Consider the following 16,888-nt stretch of genomic DNA (forward strand, 5'->3'; position numbering starts at 1 on the left):
GTCTGGTATAATGAATGCAAGTCTATAATACCAGGTACTTGGGAGGCTGAGGCAGAAGGATTAGAAATTGGAGGAAAACCTGGAAAATTTGGCAAGATCATATCTAAAAATATTTTAATTAAAAAAACTGAGTAGGCCATTTGAACTTCTTCTGTTGAGAATTCTCTGTTCAGTTCAGTGCCCCATTTTTTAATTGGGTTAATTAACATTTTAAAGTCTAGTCTCTTGAGTTCCTTATATATTTTGGAGATCAGGCCTTTGTCTGTTGCGGGGTTGGTGAAGATCTTTTCCCAGTCAGTAGGCTGCCTTTTTGTCTTAGTGACAGTGTCCTTTGCTTTACAGAAGCTGCTCAGCTTCAGGAGGTCCCATTTATTCAATGTTGCCCTTAATGTCTGTGCTGCTGGGGCTATACGTAGGAAGCGGTCTCCTGTGCCCAGATGTTGTAGAGTACTTCCCACTTTCTCCTCTAACAGGTTCAGTGTGTTCAGATTGATATTGAGGTCTTTAATCCATTTGGACTTGAGTTTTGTGCATGATGATAGACACGGATCTACTTTCATTGTTCTACAAGTTGACATCCAGTTATGCCAGCACCATTTGTTGAAGATGCTTTCTTTCTTCCATTGTGTGCTTTTAGCTCCTTTATCAAAAATCAGGTGTTCATAGATTTGTGGGTTAAGATCTGGGTCTTCTATTCGATTTCATTGGTCGACTTCTCTATTTTTATGCCAATACCAAGCTGTTTTCAATACTGTAGCTCTGTAATAGAGTTTGAAGTCAGGGATGGTAATGCCTCCAGAAGTTCCTTTATTGTATAAGATTGTTTTGGCTATCCTGGGTTTCTTGTTCTTCCATATAAAGTTGATTATTGTCTTCTCAAGATCTGTGAAGAATTTTGATGGGATCTTTAAGGGGAGTGCATTAAATCTATAGATTGCCTTTGGTAGTATTGCCATTTTTAATATGTTGATCCTCCCAATCCAAGAGCAAGGGAGATCCTTCCATTTTCTGGTGTCCTCTTCAATTTCTTTCTTCAAAGACTTAAAGTTCTTGTCAAATAGGTCTTTCACTTCCTTGGTTAGAGTTACCCCAAGATATTTTATGCTATTTGTGGCTATCGTGAATGGTGACGCTTCTCTGATTTCTTTCTCTGCTTCCTTATCCTTTGTATATAGGAGGGCGACTGATTTTTTGGAGTTGATCTTGTATCCTGCCACACTACTAAAGGAGTTTATCAGCTGTAGGAGTTCTTTGGTGGAGTTTTTCGGGTCGCTTATGTACACTATCATATCATCAGCAAATAATGAAAGTTTAACTTCTTCCTTTCCAATTCGAATCCCCTTGATCCCCTTGTTTTGTCTTATTGCTATTGCTAGAACTTCAAGTACTATATTGAAGAGATAAGGAGAGAGTGGACAGCCTTGTCGCGTTCCTGAATTTAGTGGTATGGCCTTGAGTTTCTCTCCATTTAATTTGATGTTAGCTGTCGGCTTGCTGTAAATAGCCTTTATTATATTTAGGAATGACCCCCGTATCTCTAATCTCTCCAAGACCTTTATCATAAAGGGGTGCTGAATTTTGTCAAATGCTTTTTCTGCATCTAATGAGATGATCATGTTTGCATGCAAATGGATGGAAATAGAAAACACCATCCTGAGCGAGGTAACCCAGGCCCAAAAAGATGAACATGGGATGTACTCACTCATAATTGGTTTCTAGCCATAAATAAAGGACATCGAGCCTATAATTCATAAAAAATCCTAGAGAAGCTATATAAGAAGGTGAACCCAAAGAAAAACATATAGTTATCCTCCTGGATATTGGAAGTAGACAAGTTTGCCGGACAAAAAATGGGAATATGGGGGTGGGGGGATGGAGGGATGGGGGGATGGGGAGAGAAAAGTGTGAAGTGGAGGATGGGAAGAGCTTGGGGGAATAGGATATAGGAAGGGTGGATATGGGAACAAGGAATTATATATCTTAGTTAAGGGAGCCATTCTAGGGTTGGCAGAGACTTGACTCTAGAGGGGTTCCCAGGTGTCCAGGAAGACGCCCCCAGCTAGTTCCTTGGGCAGCTGAGGAGAGGGTGCCAGAAATGTCCAGATCCTATTGTCATACTCATGAATATCTTGCATATCACCATAGAACCTTCACCTGGCATTGGATGGAGAAAATGACAGAGCCCCACATAGAAGCACCAGACTGAGCTCTCAAGGTCCTGATGAGGAGCAAAAGGAGGGAGATCATGAGCAAGGAAGCCAGGACCACGAGGAGTGCTTTTACCCATTGAGACGGTGGGACAGATCTAACGGGAGACCACCAAGTCCAGTCGGAGTGGGACTGATGGAACAGGGGACCAAACCGGACTCTCTGAATGTGGCTGACGGTGGAGGAGGACTGAGAAACCAAGGACAATGGCAATGAACATGAACTCTACAGCATGGACGGGCTCACTGTGAGCCTTGTCAGTTTGGTTGCTCACCTTCCTGGACTTAGGGGGAGCTGGGAGGACCTTGGACTGAACATGGTGAAGGGAACCCTGATGGCTCTTTGTCTTTGGAGAGGGGTGGAGTGGGGGTGTGGGTGGAGGGGAGGGGAGGGAGGGGGGAGGAGAAGGGGATGAGATGGAAATCTTGAATAAAAAAATGAGAAAAAAAAACTGAGTAGGGGCTGGAGAGATGGCTCAGAGGTTAAGAGCATTGCCTGTTCTTCCAAAGGTCCTGAGTTCAATTCCCAGCAACCACATGGTGGCTCACAACCATCTGTAATGGGGTATGGTGCCCTCTTCTGGCTTGCAGGCATATACACAGACAGAATATTGTATACATAATAAATAAATAAATAAATATTTAAAAAAAACTGAGTAACTCAGTTATCCCATGATCCTTCTCAAAAAAAAAAGGTTTGAAAATGAAAAGCATTTTGTCTTTTGTGGAAGATACTAAAGCTTTATGAGTTCATAAATATCACAACTAATAGGGAGCATGCAAAAATCCAAGCTCAGATATAGTTTGAAGTCTTCAAGGTTTTGAAGGAAAGGATTTTTTTCTTATTATAACACAAGATACAGTTGACAAGGTCCTTTAGGGGTCCAGCCCTAAAGTCCTCTCAAGGTTCAGAAGGAAACAGCAGCCAGAGAAGAACTTGGGATATCTAAGAGCCAAAGAATCTCTCACTCTGTGCTTTTTTAAATCAGTTTCTTATTGTTCTGTCTTAATTATAATTCTCCTGTCCATTCTCCTGTCCTATATCTAATTCCTCCTGGCTTCTCCTTCTAGCTTCTTCTCCTCTATTCTAAAAACTCTGCTCATTACAGAAACCTTGAAGCAATAAAAATTTTAGAAGAGTTACCTCTCATTGGTCAAAAGCACATTCCTAGGGTAGCAATTAAGAGCTGAGCCATTGCCATGGCAACACAAGGATCCAAGGTTACAGGAGTGAGACCATGATGAGAGAATGGAGTAACATTTGAGATAAGCTTTGAGACATGAGTCTTTGGTTAACAGATTTGGCAAGCAAAGTATTGGCATATTTTTCTTAGGGTGCTTTGTGTCCAACCTTGGTTGGACATCTGCAGCCCGGACCTTGTGCACAGCTGTAAAGTTTTAAACTTATGATCTATTAACAAAAAGCCTTTAGCCTAGATTGAATTTGCCTGACTGAAAGTGAGCTAATTGTGTACAGTTAGTCTAAGCAAAAGAATAAGGCAGACTTTTAAGTGTTCACAGTCCTTGTGGGACAAATAGATCCAGTTATGAAGCATGTCCCAATATATAGAACAGCATAAAATAACAGAACATGTAAACTCAGACACCCAAGATCAGTCAGAAACAAGCATGTGGCCACACACATTTTCATCCATACACACAAAATAGATGAAAGTTTTAAACAAAAGGCGAACAGAACTTTTCCAGGGGAAACCATGTCAGATGACCAGCTTAAAAACCCTGAAATATGAGTTTACAGTATAAAGTAGCATGTAAGAAACCATTAGAACAAAAGGCATTTCCTGTATGTGGTGGAGGCAGTGGTGCCATGCTTGTTTCTGACTGGTCTTGGGTGTCTGAGTTTACATGTTCTGTGTGTCTTGATAACAACTAACTGCCTGGACTCAGAATTTGCCTCTGGACTCTACTGAATATGATGTGATGACAGAGAAAGTTATTTTATGCTGTTCTATGTTATTATAAAGAAAAAATGTTAAGAAATCAGGTATGTTTAAAAATCTAAGTTAACAAAAGTTAACTTAGAACTAGTAACTCCAAACTACAATTTCTCCAAGAACTGTGAAGGAAAAAAGAACTGAAGAATAAGAGTATGATGACTAATGACTATAGCATTAAAATCATTATAGATAAAACTTCTTTACCAGATTATTTAAAAATAGATACTATGATATTCCAAATTGTCATAATCATAAGTCTGCCTTTAGGCATGCATCAAAACTAAATGTATACTATTCTATTCTAAGCCAAAACTACTCTTAAATTCTCTGAAACTCTCAGAAGATGCAAATAAATTTTTTATAAAAAAATATACTTCAAGCCAGGCGGTGGTGGTGCACACCTTTAATCCCAGCACTCAGAAGGGAGAGGCAGGAGGATCTCCGTGAGTTTGAGGCCAGCCTGGTCTACAAGAGCTAGTTCCAGGACAGGCACCAAATACTACAAAGATAATTTGTCTCGAAAAAAATAAATAAAAAAATATACTTCAAATTAAGTCAGATGTGGTAACAAACACCTCTAATCTCCAGAAGCAAAGACAAGACTGCCACAAAGTCAAAGCCAGTCTGTTCTATATAGTAAGTTCCAAGACATCCATGGCTACATGGCAAGACTGTATCACAAAACAAAATTAGGTAGATAGGTAGGTAGATAGATAGGTAAGTACATCCTTTCTTTTTATTTTAAAACTTCTACAAATGAGGGGCTAGAGAGATGGCTCAACAGTTAAGCATCCACTGGATGTTGTTCATCCAGGGGACCTGAGTACAATTCCCAGCATTCACCTAGTGGCTCACAACCATCCATAACTCCAGTTCCAGGTGATCCAATGCCCTCTTCTGACCTCCATGAGTACCAGGTACATATGGTACACAGATATATATACCAGCAAAATACTTACATGCATAAAATAAAATACATTAATCTTTCTTAAATTCTAAAATGAAGTTACATGACCTAATAATAAAAGAAGTCAGGCATGTTATATACCTGTAATCCCAGATTTTGTGAGCTTCAAAAGAAGATATAGAACTTAAGGCCAGCCTGTGATATTGTCTATTCAACTCAGTTATATTGTCTATTCAACTCCTGATAAAAGTAATAAGAATTTACCAAGGCAAAAATGAAGAAAAAATGGGAATCTAAAGAAGTGAGTTAATCATAAAGTCTATTTTTAACCTGAGAGCATTTGTAGATCCTGACAAAGTAAAATTCCAATATGAAAATGAGGACAAAAATATAAAACCCCAAAACTATAAAAGAAGTAAACTTTTGTACAATAATTTGGTAACTAAAATGGAGGGATATCATAATAGAGAAACAAAACACAAGAGAGTGACTATCAGCAAGAAAACAGATGTCAAGAAACTACAAAGAGTCCCAAGACATGGAGTAAAAGAGGCCTTAAAGAAAAGCACATAGGAATGGTTAAAGAACATATATGATATAAAAATGAAAAGGGGAAAACTCAGGTGGAAGAGTATAGTTGATAATAGGGCAGGAAAAAGAGAAGAGAGATAGAAGAGATCAACCAAAGCCTAAAAGGTTTTGCCATAAAGAAAACTGCTACTTTGCTTGCTAAAATAATTAACATAGTATTAAAAATTATTCATTTTATATCATATACAAAAAAACAGAAAAATATGCCAGACCTGGTGGTACAAGCCTGTAATCCACGCACTTGGGAGATGGAAGTAGTAGGATTAGGAGTTGAAGGTCAATTTTCACTACACAGCAAGTTTAAGCCAGAATGCAATATACAAGACCTTCTCAAAATGAGGGGAGGGAAACTGGAGAGAAGGAAGGAAGGGAGGAAGGGAAAGAGGAAAGCAGATGCCAAAAAATGGTGGTGAAGATGTGGGGAAAGAAACAATTCATACACTGCTGGTAGAAAAGTAAACTAATGCTACCACTATGGAGGTTCCTTACATGTTAAAAACAGAACTACTGTATGATCCAGCGACACAACTTTGTATACACAACTAGGTATACTCAAGGGACTCTAAGACACATACATAATTCATAATTGCTAAGAAATAGAACTAGCCTAGATGTTCAATAGGCAAATCCATTTTTTAAGAAAGATATAGTACATGAGCACAATAAAATGTTTTTCAGCCATAAAGAAAAATAAAATAATATTCTCAGGAAAATGAAACTGGAAATCCTTCACTTAATCCATGTTAAGTGAAATAAGTCTATTGTGAAATATTAATTGAAGATGTGTTACATTCATTTATGCTATGGAATATTTGTTTAATGATGCAAAGACATGTTGCATTCTTTTATGTTGCATTTATTTAACTCTGTAAAGCATGTTACTTTGCCTGTCTGAAACACCTGACTGTTCTAATAAAGAGCTGAACTACCCATAGCTAGGCAGGAGAGACGGAGCTGGCAGGCCGAGAGAATAGAGGATAGCAGAAACAAAAAGGAGCGAGAAAGGAGAAGGAGAGGATGAAGCAAAGGGTCAGCCACCCAGCAGCATAGCAAGACATGGATTAAGAAGGAAAGAAAATATATGCAGAAGTAGAAAAAGGAAAAAAAAAACACAAACCAAGGCAACAAGCCAAGCTAAGGCAGGGCATTCATATGAAAGAATAAGTCTCCACATATTTATCTGGGAGCTGGATAGTGGGCCCCCAAAAATCAAAGAGTAAAAAATAACCAACAACTTAAGAGTCAGACTCAGAAAGACAAATTCATAAGTTTTGTATCATATATAGAATCTAGATAAGTATATATTTGTGTGAGAGAGATAAAGAGAAAGAGAAATATGGGTCATTCAGAGAGAACAAAAGACCTTGGAGGAAAAGAAGAAATGTAATGGGATTTTTATTACATGAAAGCAAAAAACTATTTGATACAGAGAAAAGAAATAAGCAAGAGAGGGGAAGGAAAGATAAAGAAGGGCAATGAATATGCAAAATGAATAAGAACAAAGTATAATGAAATAAAGATATTTAAACACTAAAATGAAACCTACCATTCAGTAACTTAAAATAAAAAGTGAATTACAAGGTAGATCAAAAGATATTAAGCAAAATGAGGAATATTAAAGCAAACCTATTTTTAATATAAATGAGTATGGTAGAGGTAGAATTTTTAGATGACCAAAGTTTTTTGTTTTGTTTTGTGTTGGGGTTTTTTGCTAAACATTCTTTTTATTAAGAAAAGGAAACCAGACCAATGCAAATAAGGCTCAAGACAGTGGTCTATGCCTATAAAACACCTCAGTTCACACAGAACTAAGGGAGCAAGATCACAAGTTCAAGGCCCAGCCTAAGCTGACATAGCAAAGCAATAGTCAAACTTGGCTACACAGAAAGATCTTTCCTATAGTAAACATAATGAAGCAGCTTAATATCTAAAAACATTACTGCTAAGAATCTTTAAGAAGTAAATAATATAGGGTGTTAATTTATAAATTCCAGAAACAATAAAACTGTCTCGGTATCTTAAAATATCATAATATAACATCCAAAAATCAAAGATTTTTGTGCTGGAAAATGAATCCTTGTCTTCTGGAAAAGCAAAAACTGCTCTTAACCACTGAGTCATCTCTCCAGCCCTGAAAACTTACTTCTTTAAAAAAACCAAATGTCTTACTTTTCAATTGTCATGATAGAACACCATGGCTAAGGCAACTTATAAAAGAAAGTATTTAATTTGGGGCCTACAGTGGCAGAGAACTGTTGTCCATTACCAACATGAAGGGAAGCATGGCATCAGGCTGAGCAATAGTTATGAGTACTTTACTGACTGGGTCAGTACTTTATCTTCCTAGCTCACTGTGGTGGCTTAAATGAGAATGACCACTATAAATTATATATTTGAATACTTGGTTCCCATTACTTGATCCACAAGCACAAGGCACAGAGACACAAAGAGCAAACTGGGAATGCCACAGGCTTTTGAAACCTCAAAGTCTACCCCAAGTGGCACACCTCCTCCAACAAGGCCATACACCCCAATCCTTCCCAAACAGTTCCACCAAATGGGAAACAAGTATTCAAACATAGGACCTATGGGCGTCATTCTCATTGAGTCATGACAGGGACTTGGGAAGATGACTCAATCAGGAAAGTATTTGCTGTGCAAACATGAAAATTTGAGCTTGATCCCCCGGAACACACATATCAAAGCTGGGTGAGATGGCATATGCCTGTAACCTTAGTGTTGGGGAGGCAGAACTAGGAGAATCCCTAGGGTTTGCTGGCAATTCTATCCAGTGAAATCAGCTCCAGTTTAAGTCAAAGATCCTATCTCAGAATCTGTCTCAATCAGAGGATCCACTCTTTCCAATGAATTGCAATAAAGATCTTTATTAAAAGCAAAGATGGATATAGAAGAATTTAACCAACAAATTTAAAATGGGAGGCACAGTTTCTGAGTAGAAGAAACAATCAAAAGTACAGGATGAAAAAGAATATAAGATGTATTAGCTGGGGATCCCCAAGTGATTCAATTATGCCCTCCTTCAAATGTTCCAAACCAAGCTGAAGATTACAGCACTAGAAAAATACCATTAAAAATTTTGTGAAAAACCCAAAAATTTAGAACAAAAGAAATACAAAACACACTTCTATATTTTTATATAAATTCTTACTTGTTTTTTCCTCTAACTGATTAACTTTGTCTCTGGATTCTTCTAGCAGAAATGTTAACTCTTTCATTTTATTTTCTTTCTCAGTACTCTGGATCAACAGTAGTGATACCTAAAATAATTTTTTAAAAAACATTGCAGATGTAAAAAGTTAAAATTATCACCTTAGCATTTATTATCACATAATTATTTTATGTCATTTTATATGCCATTATAGCTATACATGTCATTTAATACATGCCTAAAAATAAATATTTATTGAATGAATGAGTAAACTTGTATAAAATAATCAATATTAAACTACTCATTTCAAACTTTTAGAGAAAGTTATATAATGAAATACAATTCATTCACTCAATAAATATTACTGAATACCAGAAATTGTAAATATTAAGTACATAGAAATGAGAGACCTCACCTTTAAAAAACTCAGTACAGAAACAACTACACCTGGGCATTATCAGTAGCAGAACAAAAATGTTTTCAAAATTAGAAAAGAATCTATCTCCTATCAGTATTGATATTAAGGTTTTTTTGTTTTGTCTTTGAGACAAGAGTTATCACTACATGGCCTTTAAAGTACTGAAACTCTATAGCCTCTAACTCATAGAGATCTACTTCTCTCTGCCTCACACATGCTGGGACTAAAGGCATGTGCTACCAAGCCCGGCAAAGAAAGGAACATCTAAATCAGTCAGGCTTTAAAATGAGTTTTTATATATAGAAATTAATCAGGCAAGACAGGAATAGTAACACACACATTTAATCCCAGCATTTGGGAGACAGAAGAAGGATCTCTGTAAGTTCAAAGCCAGCCCAATCTACACAGCAAGCTCCAGAACAGCTAGCAGTACATAGAAAAACCCTGTCTCAAAAGAAAGGAAGAAAGAAAAAAACAATCAGACAAATATGGAGATTTAGGAAGAAAACTATTGAGAAATCTTTAGATACCCAAAAGTATTCAGATGGCTACAATTGATGTAAAGAAACAGCAGAAGTTAAAGATACAATTTAGCAGAAATAAATAATTTTTTAAAAAACCACCTCCCTACTTTTATCTCTAAATCACATAAAATTTAGCCAGAGAAATAACAAAGATAAATTACCTATACAAAGCCACAAGACAACTATAAACCAAAGCACAATATAAAAAGAAGGAAAGCAGTTGGATGGAATGGAAAATGGCCAATGCCATCAGATAACTAACCCTGCTTTGCAAATGCCACAGGCATACAAACTTCAAAAGATAGGTTTGTGGTAGAGCCAAGTAGCAGACCACTTAACTAGCATACCCAAGACCCTGAGTTCAAGTCCCAGTACCTCAAAACAAAAAGATCATCTCTAAAATGGATATTGTAAGTAAGGAAAGGGTACAAAAGATAGATTGGAAAAATCAGCATAAAAATAGTCCATTCAGCTGACCTTCCCTACCCTGTCAAACTCTGCTCCATAATGTCATCTGTCACATTTCTATCCCCAGGAAGATATGTACAATTTTAAATTTAAAATTTAGAATGTCTGAAAATTTCTTACAATGATATTTACATAGGAAAAAATACTAGCAGGCCAATGACTTAGCAAGATGGACCAACAATCTAACGGCTCAAATATGGCACCAAGAATTCCAAAATGATGCTTTTCACATCTTATTCTATTTTGATATTTTGTGAAATAAGCATAATTTTAATTTTTAAGAAGAGTTCTCATCCTATAGCCATACTGATGAATATCTTGCATATCATCATAGAACCTTCATCTGGCGATGGATGGAGATAGAGACAGAGCCCCACATTGGAGCACTGGACTGAGCTCCCAAGGTCCAAATGAGGAGCAGAAGGAGGGAGAACATGAGCAAGGAAGTCAGGACCACGAAGGGTGAGCCCACCCACTGAGACGGTGGGGCTGATCTAATGGGAGCTCACCAAGGCCAGCTGGACTGAGTCTGATATAGCATATGATCAAACCGGACTCTCTGAACGTGGCTGACAATGAGGGCTGACTGAGAAGCTAAGGACAATGACACTGGGTTTTGATTCTACTGCATGTACTGGCTTTGTGGGAGCCTAGTCTGTTTGGAAGCTCACCTTCCTAGATGGAGGGGGAGGACCTTGGACTTCCCACTGGGCAGGAAACCTGACTGCTCTTGGACTGGAGAGGGAGAGCGAAGGGGAGTGGGGGGAGGGAGAGGGAAATGGGAGGAGAGGAGGAAGTGGAAATTTTTAATAAAAAGGAAAAAAAACAGCCGGGCAGTGGTGGCGCACGCCTTTAATCCCAGCACTCGGGAGGCAGAGGCAGACGGATCTCTGTGAGTTCGAGGCCAGCCTGGTCTACAAGAGCTAGTTCCAGGACAGGCTCTAAAAACGCTGCAGAGAAACCCTGTCTCAAAAAACCAAAAAAAAAAAAAAGGAAAAATAAAAGGAAAAAAACAAAAAAAAAAAAAGAAGAGAGAAAAAAATTCTCTCTTCTGGAATTCTGGTTTAAAATGAAACTAAAATACAAAAAGACTGTTTAAAAACTTTCACACAACATAAGCATAGCTTACAAACTGAAATATCTTTTAATCACAGTATAAATCTCTGTGCATCCTTTCTGTACTTCTAATTTTTTTTATTATTGTCTAACTATATACCCTCCTTAACTGTGATTATAAGATATCTTTGTAAAGCCAGAGAATACGGGAGGAAATAAAAGAGGATCCCTTCTCCCTTTTAAAGACAAGATCTCTCTAAGAAGTCCTGGCTGTACTAGAACTCACTGAGTAGATCAGGCTGGCCTTGAATTCACAAATCTGCCTGCTTTTGCTTCCTAAGTACCAGGATTAAAGTAGGGCACCACTATGCCCAGCCAGAATCCCTTATAATATATCACTTTCTATTTAGAAAGCACAGGGCATGAAAAACAACAATACAAACCTAAAACTGACATTCTTGCAAATATTAGAGAATACAGACTTACCATTTCAAGTCTTCTACTATGTGATATTAATAGAAAGAAGCAACAGAATGTTTTAGTTTCCTTTCACTGGTGTTATAGGGAGTACATTTCAAAAAAATTGCAAAATGCAATGATCATTAGGATTTTTGGCTAAAAAAATTTCTCATATTTTTGCAGCAATGTAAACTGACAAACAATTTAGATTCATTAATTCAAAATTACTGAAGGCTGACCTTCCAATAAATGCATAATTAAATCATGAAAATTGATTTAAGCAAAAGGCTAAATATTTGAATATATTAAAATTATATCATACAAATCTTATATGTCAACAATGTTTTTAATATTGTAGGTTTTTATAAAGTTAATATTAAAATATAGCATTAATCTCAGAGTAGTTACAATTTAAATGTACTTATACCATTTAAATGATAAGTATGCTAATTAACCTAATATTATCACTACTCAATATGGACATAAACCAAAACATCATACTGTATGTCACAAATGAGTATAAACATTATGTACGGATCAAAAATTATGAACTGATTTTTTTAAAAGAATACAAGTAGTTGGCTATTTTGTAAAACCTCATTTTCCTTGTTGTTTACTTCCTTCTTATATTCTTCTTCAAGGTGTTGGATTTTTTCATGATCTTCCTTTACTTTAAAAATAGAATAAATAAACCTGTCTTAACAGAATTGCATAACTTTTCCATTGCCAACAAAATTTAAAGATTACCTTACCTTGTTCATCTCAAAATTGCACTAAACCTCAAAAGTTTCTAGTGTATTAAAACTGGTATTTTCTTCTGCCAATTCTATTTAGTAAAATAATGACTGTATACAGCTTCAAAGTTATAGCTTAAAGTCCTATAGTTCTTATAAAAGCACTTACATAAAAATTGTATTCTTTATACTTATGTAAAATAAATATGTATATATAATAATTTACCAAAAATACGTAAGGCAAAATTATGACTCTAAAATACTAAATATAGACCATAATAAATATTTCATAGAAAAGATGGTTTTAAAACCAAAGAAATGTTAACATATATATATTTCCTGCCACAATCAACAAGATTTTGAGGGAGGGTTACAAAAGCAAAGATAACAAGAAATATAAACTAGTTGAGGGCATCAAATTAAAGGGATACAGATACTAACAAAATATAATAAAACATAAATAGCAGAAAAGCAACATGAAAAGTTAAATAGGAATCCTACACTTAAAATGCATTTCCAGTCTGGCATTCTCAGCTTGCACACGAAGTTCCTCAAAAGCCAGTATCATTTTCTAGAATACAAAATTTAACTTTTAAATAAGAGACTTTTTAAATACTTTTTTAAAACTTTGAAAATATTAATAAATTTTACCCTATAATCACTGGATACAAATTCAACTTTGGAAACTGCAAACACTGTAATATAATAATTTACTAAAAAGATTTATGTCGATAATGAAGCCAGTGTGATTGATACCTTAGCTAACAAAGGTATCTGCTAACAAACCTTTCAGCCAGAGTTTGATCCTTAGAATTCATGTGGTAGTAAGAAAAAACCAACTCCAACCTCTACATGCATCCTGTGGTAGGCATACCTACACACATATACATACTATTTTAAGGTTTAATAACCATGCCTGAGAGATCCATAGAATAAAAATGCCTCCAACCTGTAAGCCCCTTACCCAAAGACAGATACTTTCTGAAATGTTATTTATGAGACATAATTAGCCATGTTTTTGCTCCCCTAAACAAGTTTGACTCATCTGCACCAGATATGCTTGTTGATCACATGCAGGCAGGTATAGTGAAAGATTCAACAGATCCATTATATCTGGCTTGAATTCCAGAGTGATGGCACCTGGGCTTTGAGTAATCTTTTGTAAATAATGATTTTTATATGAGTTGATACCTGGCCGGGTAGTGGTGGTACACGCCTTTAATCCCAGCACTTGGGAGGCAGAGACAGGCGAACTCTGTGAGTTTGAGGCCAGCCTGATCTACAAGAGCTAGTTCCAGGACAGGCTCCAAAGCCACAGAGAAACCCTGTCTCAAAAAAACAAAAAAAAGAAAGAAAAAAAAAAGGAAAAAAAAAAAGACATACCTGGAAAACCAGGAAGTTTAGTATGGCTGAGAATTGCTTAGGTAATGTGCTACAGACAATGCTCTTATACACTGTAAAGATTTGCCACTCATATTAGTTTAATAAAACACTGATTGGCCAATAGTCAGACAGGAAGTATAAGTGGGACAACACAACTAAGAGAAGTCTGGGAAGAAGAAAGGCAGAGAGGCTAGTCACCAGCCAGACAGAGAAAGCAAGGTAAGAATGCCCCACTGAGAAAAGGCACTGAGCCACATGGCTAACCATAGACAAGAATTATGGGTTAATTTAAGTTTTAAAAGCTAGTTAATAATAAACCTGAGCTAACAGGCCAAACAGTTTATAAAATAAGCCACTGTGTATTTCCTTGGGACTGAATGGCTGCGGAATCGGGCAGGACAGAAATTTCTGTCTAGAGTAATGATCTCATAAGTTTTACTATGCAGAAACTGACTTGCTAAAGGTGTCTCTTGTGTAACAATAAAGAGGCTTTAGTGAAGCCATGAGGCAGTCACTCCATCAGAGGCTGACTCCTCTGTTGTTGTTGCTGCTGCTGGTGGTGGTGCTGCTAAGCCTTTAAACATGCTGGAGTGACTCTCCTAAATCGAACTGAGTGACAAAGAACACTGACAGGAGGGAGAACATGGGCAGGAAAATGTCAGGATATATGCTTGCCCCTGATTTGATGTAGGCAGGAGGTACACAGGCAGGAAGTATATCTACATGTGTGCTTACCCTGATTGGACCTGGTAGGAAATACAGTGGCCTTACGGGTTCACCTTTTTATCAGCTTCAGGAGGCAAGTGCCTTGAGACATTCCAAGGCTTCAAGGCTGCATTCAGTTAACTGACTATCAATATGAACTATTGTGCTTAGAATGCAGCATCTATGAAAAGACTCCTGGTGAGTCAGTCTGGTCTGGTCTGTGGGATCCGGATTTGGAACCCCAATATTCTTCTGGTCAATGCAAATAATGTTACTCACCTGCATGATTCTGGTTGGTTAGAAAGTTTTGTATGTGGATGGGTATGTATTTTCTGGTGTATACGTAAGTTTTGTTGTAAACATGGAACTCAGAATTATGAATGTGTTGTGGCCACCACATTCTGACTTGTTTTCTTTGAATATGTGAGCTTACTCTGCTGTTTTTCTTGCTGCTATCCACCCAGGCACATAATTTATCTCTAAGCTTTCTGGCCTTTGTATCTATTAGGGATTCAAATGTCTTCTAGATATGCATAATATTAATAATGTTTTATGCTGTTCTATCTTATTGAGAATCTGGCTCTGGAATTGGATTATAGCTCTCCCTTTCTCGGACAGAGGCATGCTTTTAAAGTCTCTATGTCTAGGTCAAGAGCTGTGATAGGGAGAAAAGAGCAAAAAGAGCAGCTAAAAGGATTACTGGTTTCATTTAATTGCCTAAAACCATTATATGATCTTTCTGTATCTCAAGATTTCTAAGTTTATTGGGTATGATTGAAAATCTATAATATCTGTAATACAGATTTAACTTAAAACTCATAACATGGGGTTGACAGTTAAAAATCTATACATAGGTAATCTTAAAGGAACAATAAGTCATGATTCCATTTTGGGAGATAAGGAACACATGGCCTGCTACCATCTATAAGCAACCACCTTTGCTAGGGTTGGAGAGGGCAGATGGCATGTGACTTCAATGCCATCTTGATTAAAGGTAACCCATATGGTATAACCCAACCAAGGAGATAGCAAAAAGTCTCCTCGATACTTTGGATTAGGATTTGGGTTAGGATTAGGACATGCAATTCCTGTCCCATCCTGAAAACAAGGTTGATGACAGACAGGACTTTAAAACAATGTTTGTTTAATAAGGTATTAAAGCTGTACCTCCATGCATTCATATACAAGAACATATCTTGCACTGGCAACCAAACTTTGTAACACAATAATCACCCAGGTAGTATTTGTTTTAAAGACATAAAGGGATCTTGGAGAACATCCGAGGCTTGCCAGTATGTAGCAGGGCTGGAGATCCTAAAGAAAGTCCAACCGCAATTGGGGACCCTATCAGTTTTGGAGATGCCAGTACCATTTAATAGAAACACCAGTCACAATGAAATGGAGTCAGCTGGGACAAGAAGGTAGGCTATGTATGCTGACAAAAGTGGGGCCATAGAGATGACCCAAGCTCCTTGGGAAAGCCCAAAAGATTGTAAATTAATCCCAGATATTTGTTTAGCATTGAATTATTTGTACTGTTGGAGCTTGATTTTACCCTGTGCAGATTGTGGTTGTGCTCTTCCCTCTTGTATATCTTCCCTCTTGAGATAAAAAAGGTACTTTATTTTTTGGTATTGTAGGAACACACACACATTTGAGAAATTTTAAACTTTTTTAAAAAGAAATTTTGGAGTTTTACAGAAAAATTAAATTTAAAAAACGATACTTTTAAGAAGCAGCTTTTAAATTTAAATTTATACTCAACTTACAGGCTATGACACTTGAGGGTCGAAAGAACCTTCCATTGGGGTAGTCTAGACTAACTGCATGTCTAATGTTTACATTGCAATTGATAAACAATGGCAAAATTGTAGCTGTGAAATAGCAGCAAGAGTGATTTTATGGTAGAGGTGGGGTCACCACAACATAGTGAACTGTGTCAAAGGGTCACAGCATTAGGAAGGTTGCAAACCATTGGCATAAAGAATGTTTCTCTCCTTACCTAAGGTCCATTCAGACTTAAGAATGTATGTATGTCTAGCTTCCTTGTCATTGCTAACTTTATTATGTCTTAACTATTTTAATAAACTGAGTAATATAAAAAACTGTTATATTCTGTAATGGTGTACTTATAAAAGGATCAGGAAAGTTCCCAGTCTTTCTGTAAGCTGTATTTATGAGTTAAAATCTTATCTTGATATTAAAAAAAAAAGCTTCAATTCAGAAACTTACTTTTTAAGGCTAAACTTAACAGGAATAAGGCTATAAAATTCTAATCTTATAAAAGCTATTAACTTATTTGTAAGCTG

General features: G+C 36.7%; 1 protein-coding gene across 1 annotated transcript in view; it reads right to left on the reverse strand.

The window, feature by feature from the left end:
- Window positions 1–16,888, reverse strand: part of Sycp1 (synaptonemal complex protein 1) — a 90,501-nt gene that overhangs the window by 61,518 nt on the left and 12,095 nt on the right. Inside the window, exons 9-11 of the mRNA XM_038311747.1 lie at window positions 12,993–13,062; window positions 12,354–12,427; window positions 8,833–8,941 (exon numbers count right to left, since the gene is read on the reverse strand). Of these exons, the coding sequence (XP_038167675.1) occupies window positions 8,833–8,941; window positions 12,354–12,427; window positions 12,993–13,062 (253 nt within the window). The remainder of the gene's footprint in view (window positions 1–8,832; window positions 8,942–12,353; window positions 12,428–12,992; window positions 13,063–16,888) is intronic.

Source organism: Arvicola amphibius, chromosome 14 (genome assembly GCF_903992535.2).
Source record: "Arvicola amphibius chromosome 14, mArvAmp1.2, whole genome shotgun sequence".
Lineage (NCBI taxonomy): Eukaryota > Metazoa > Chordata > Mammalia > Rodentia > Cricetidae > Arvicola > Arvicola amphibius.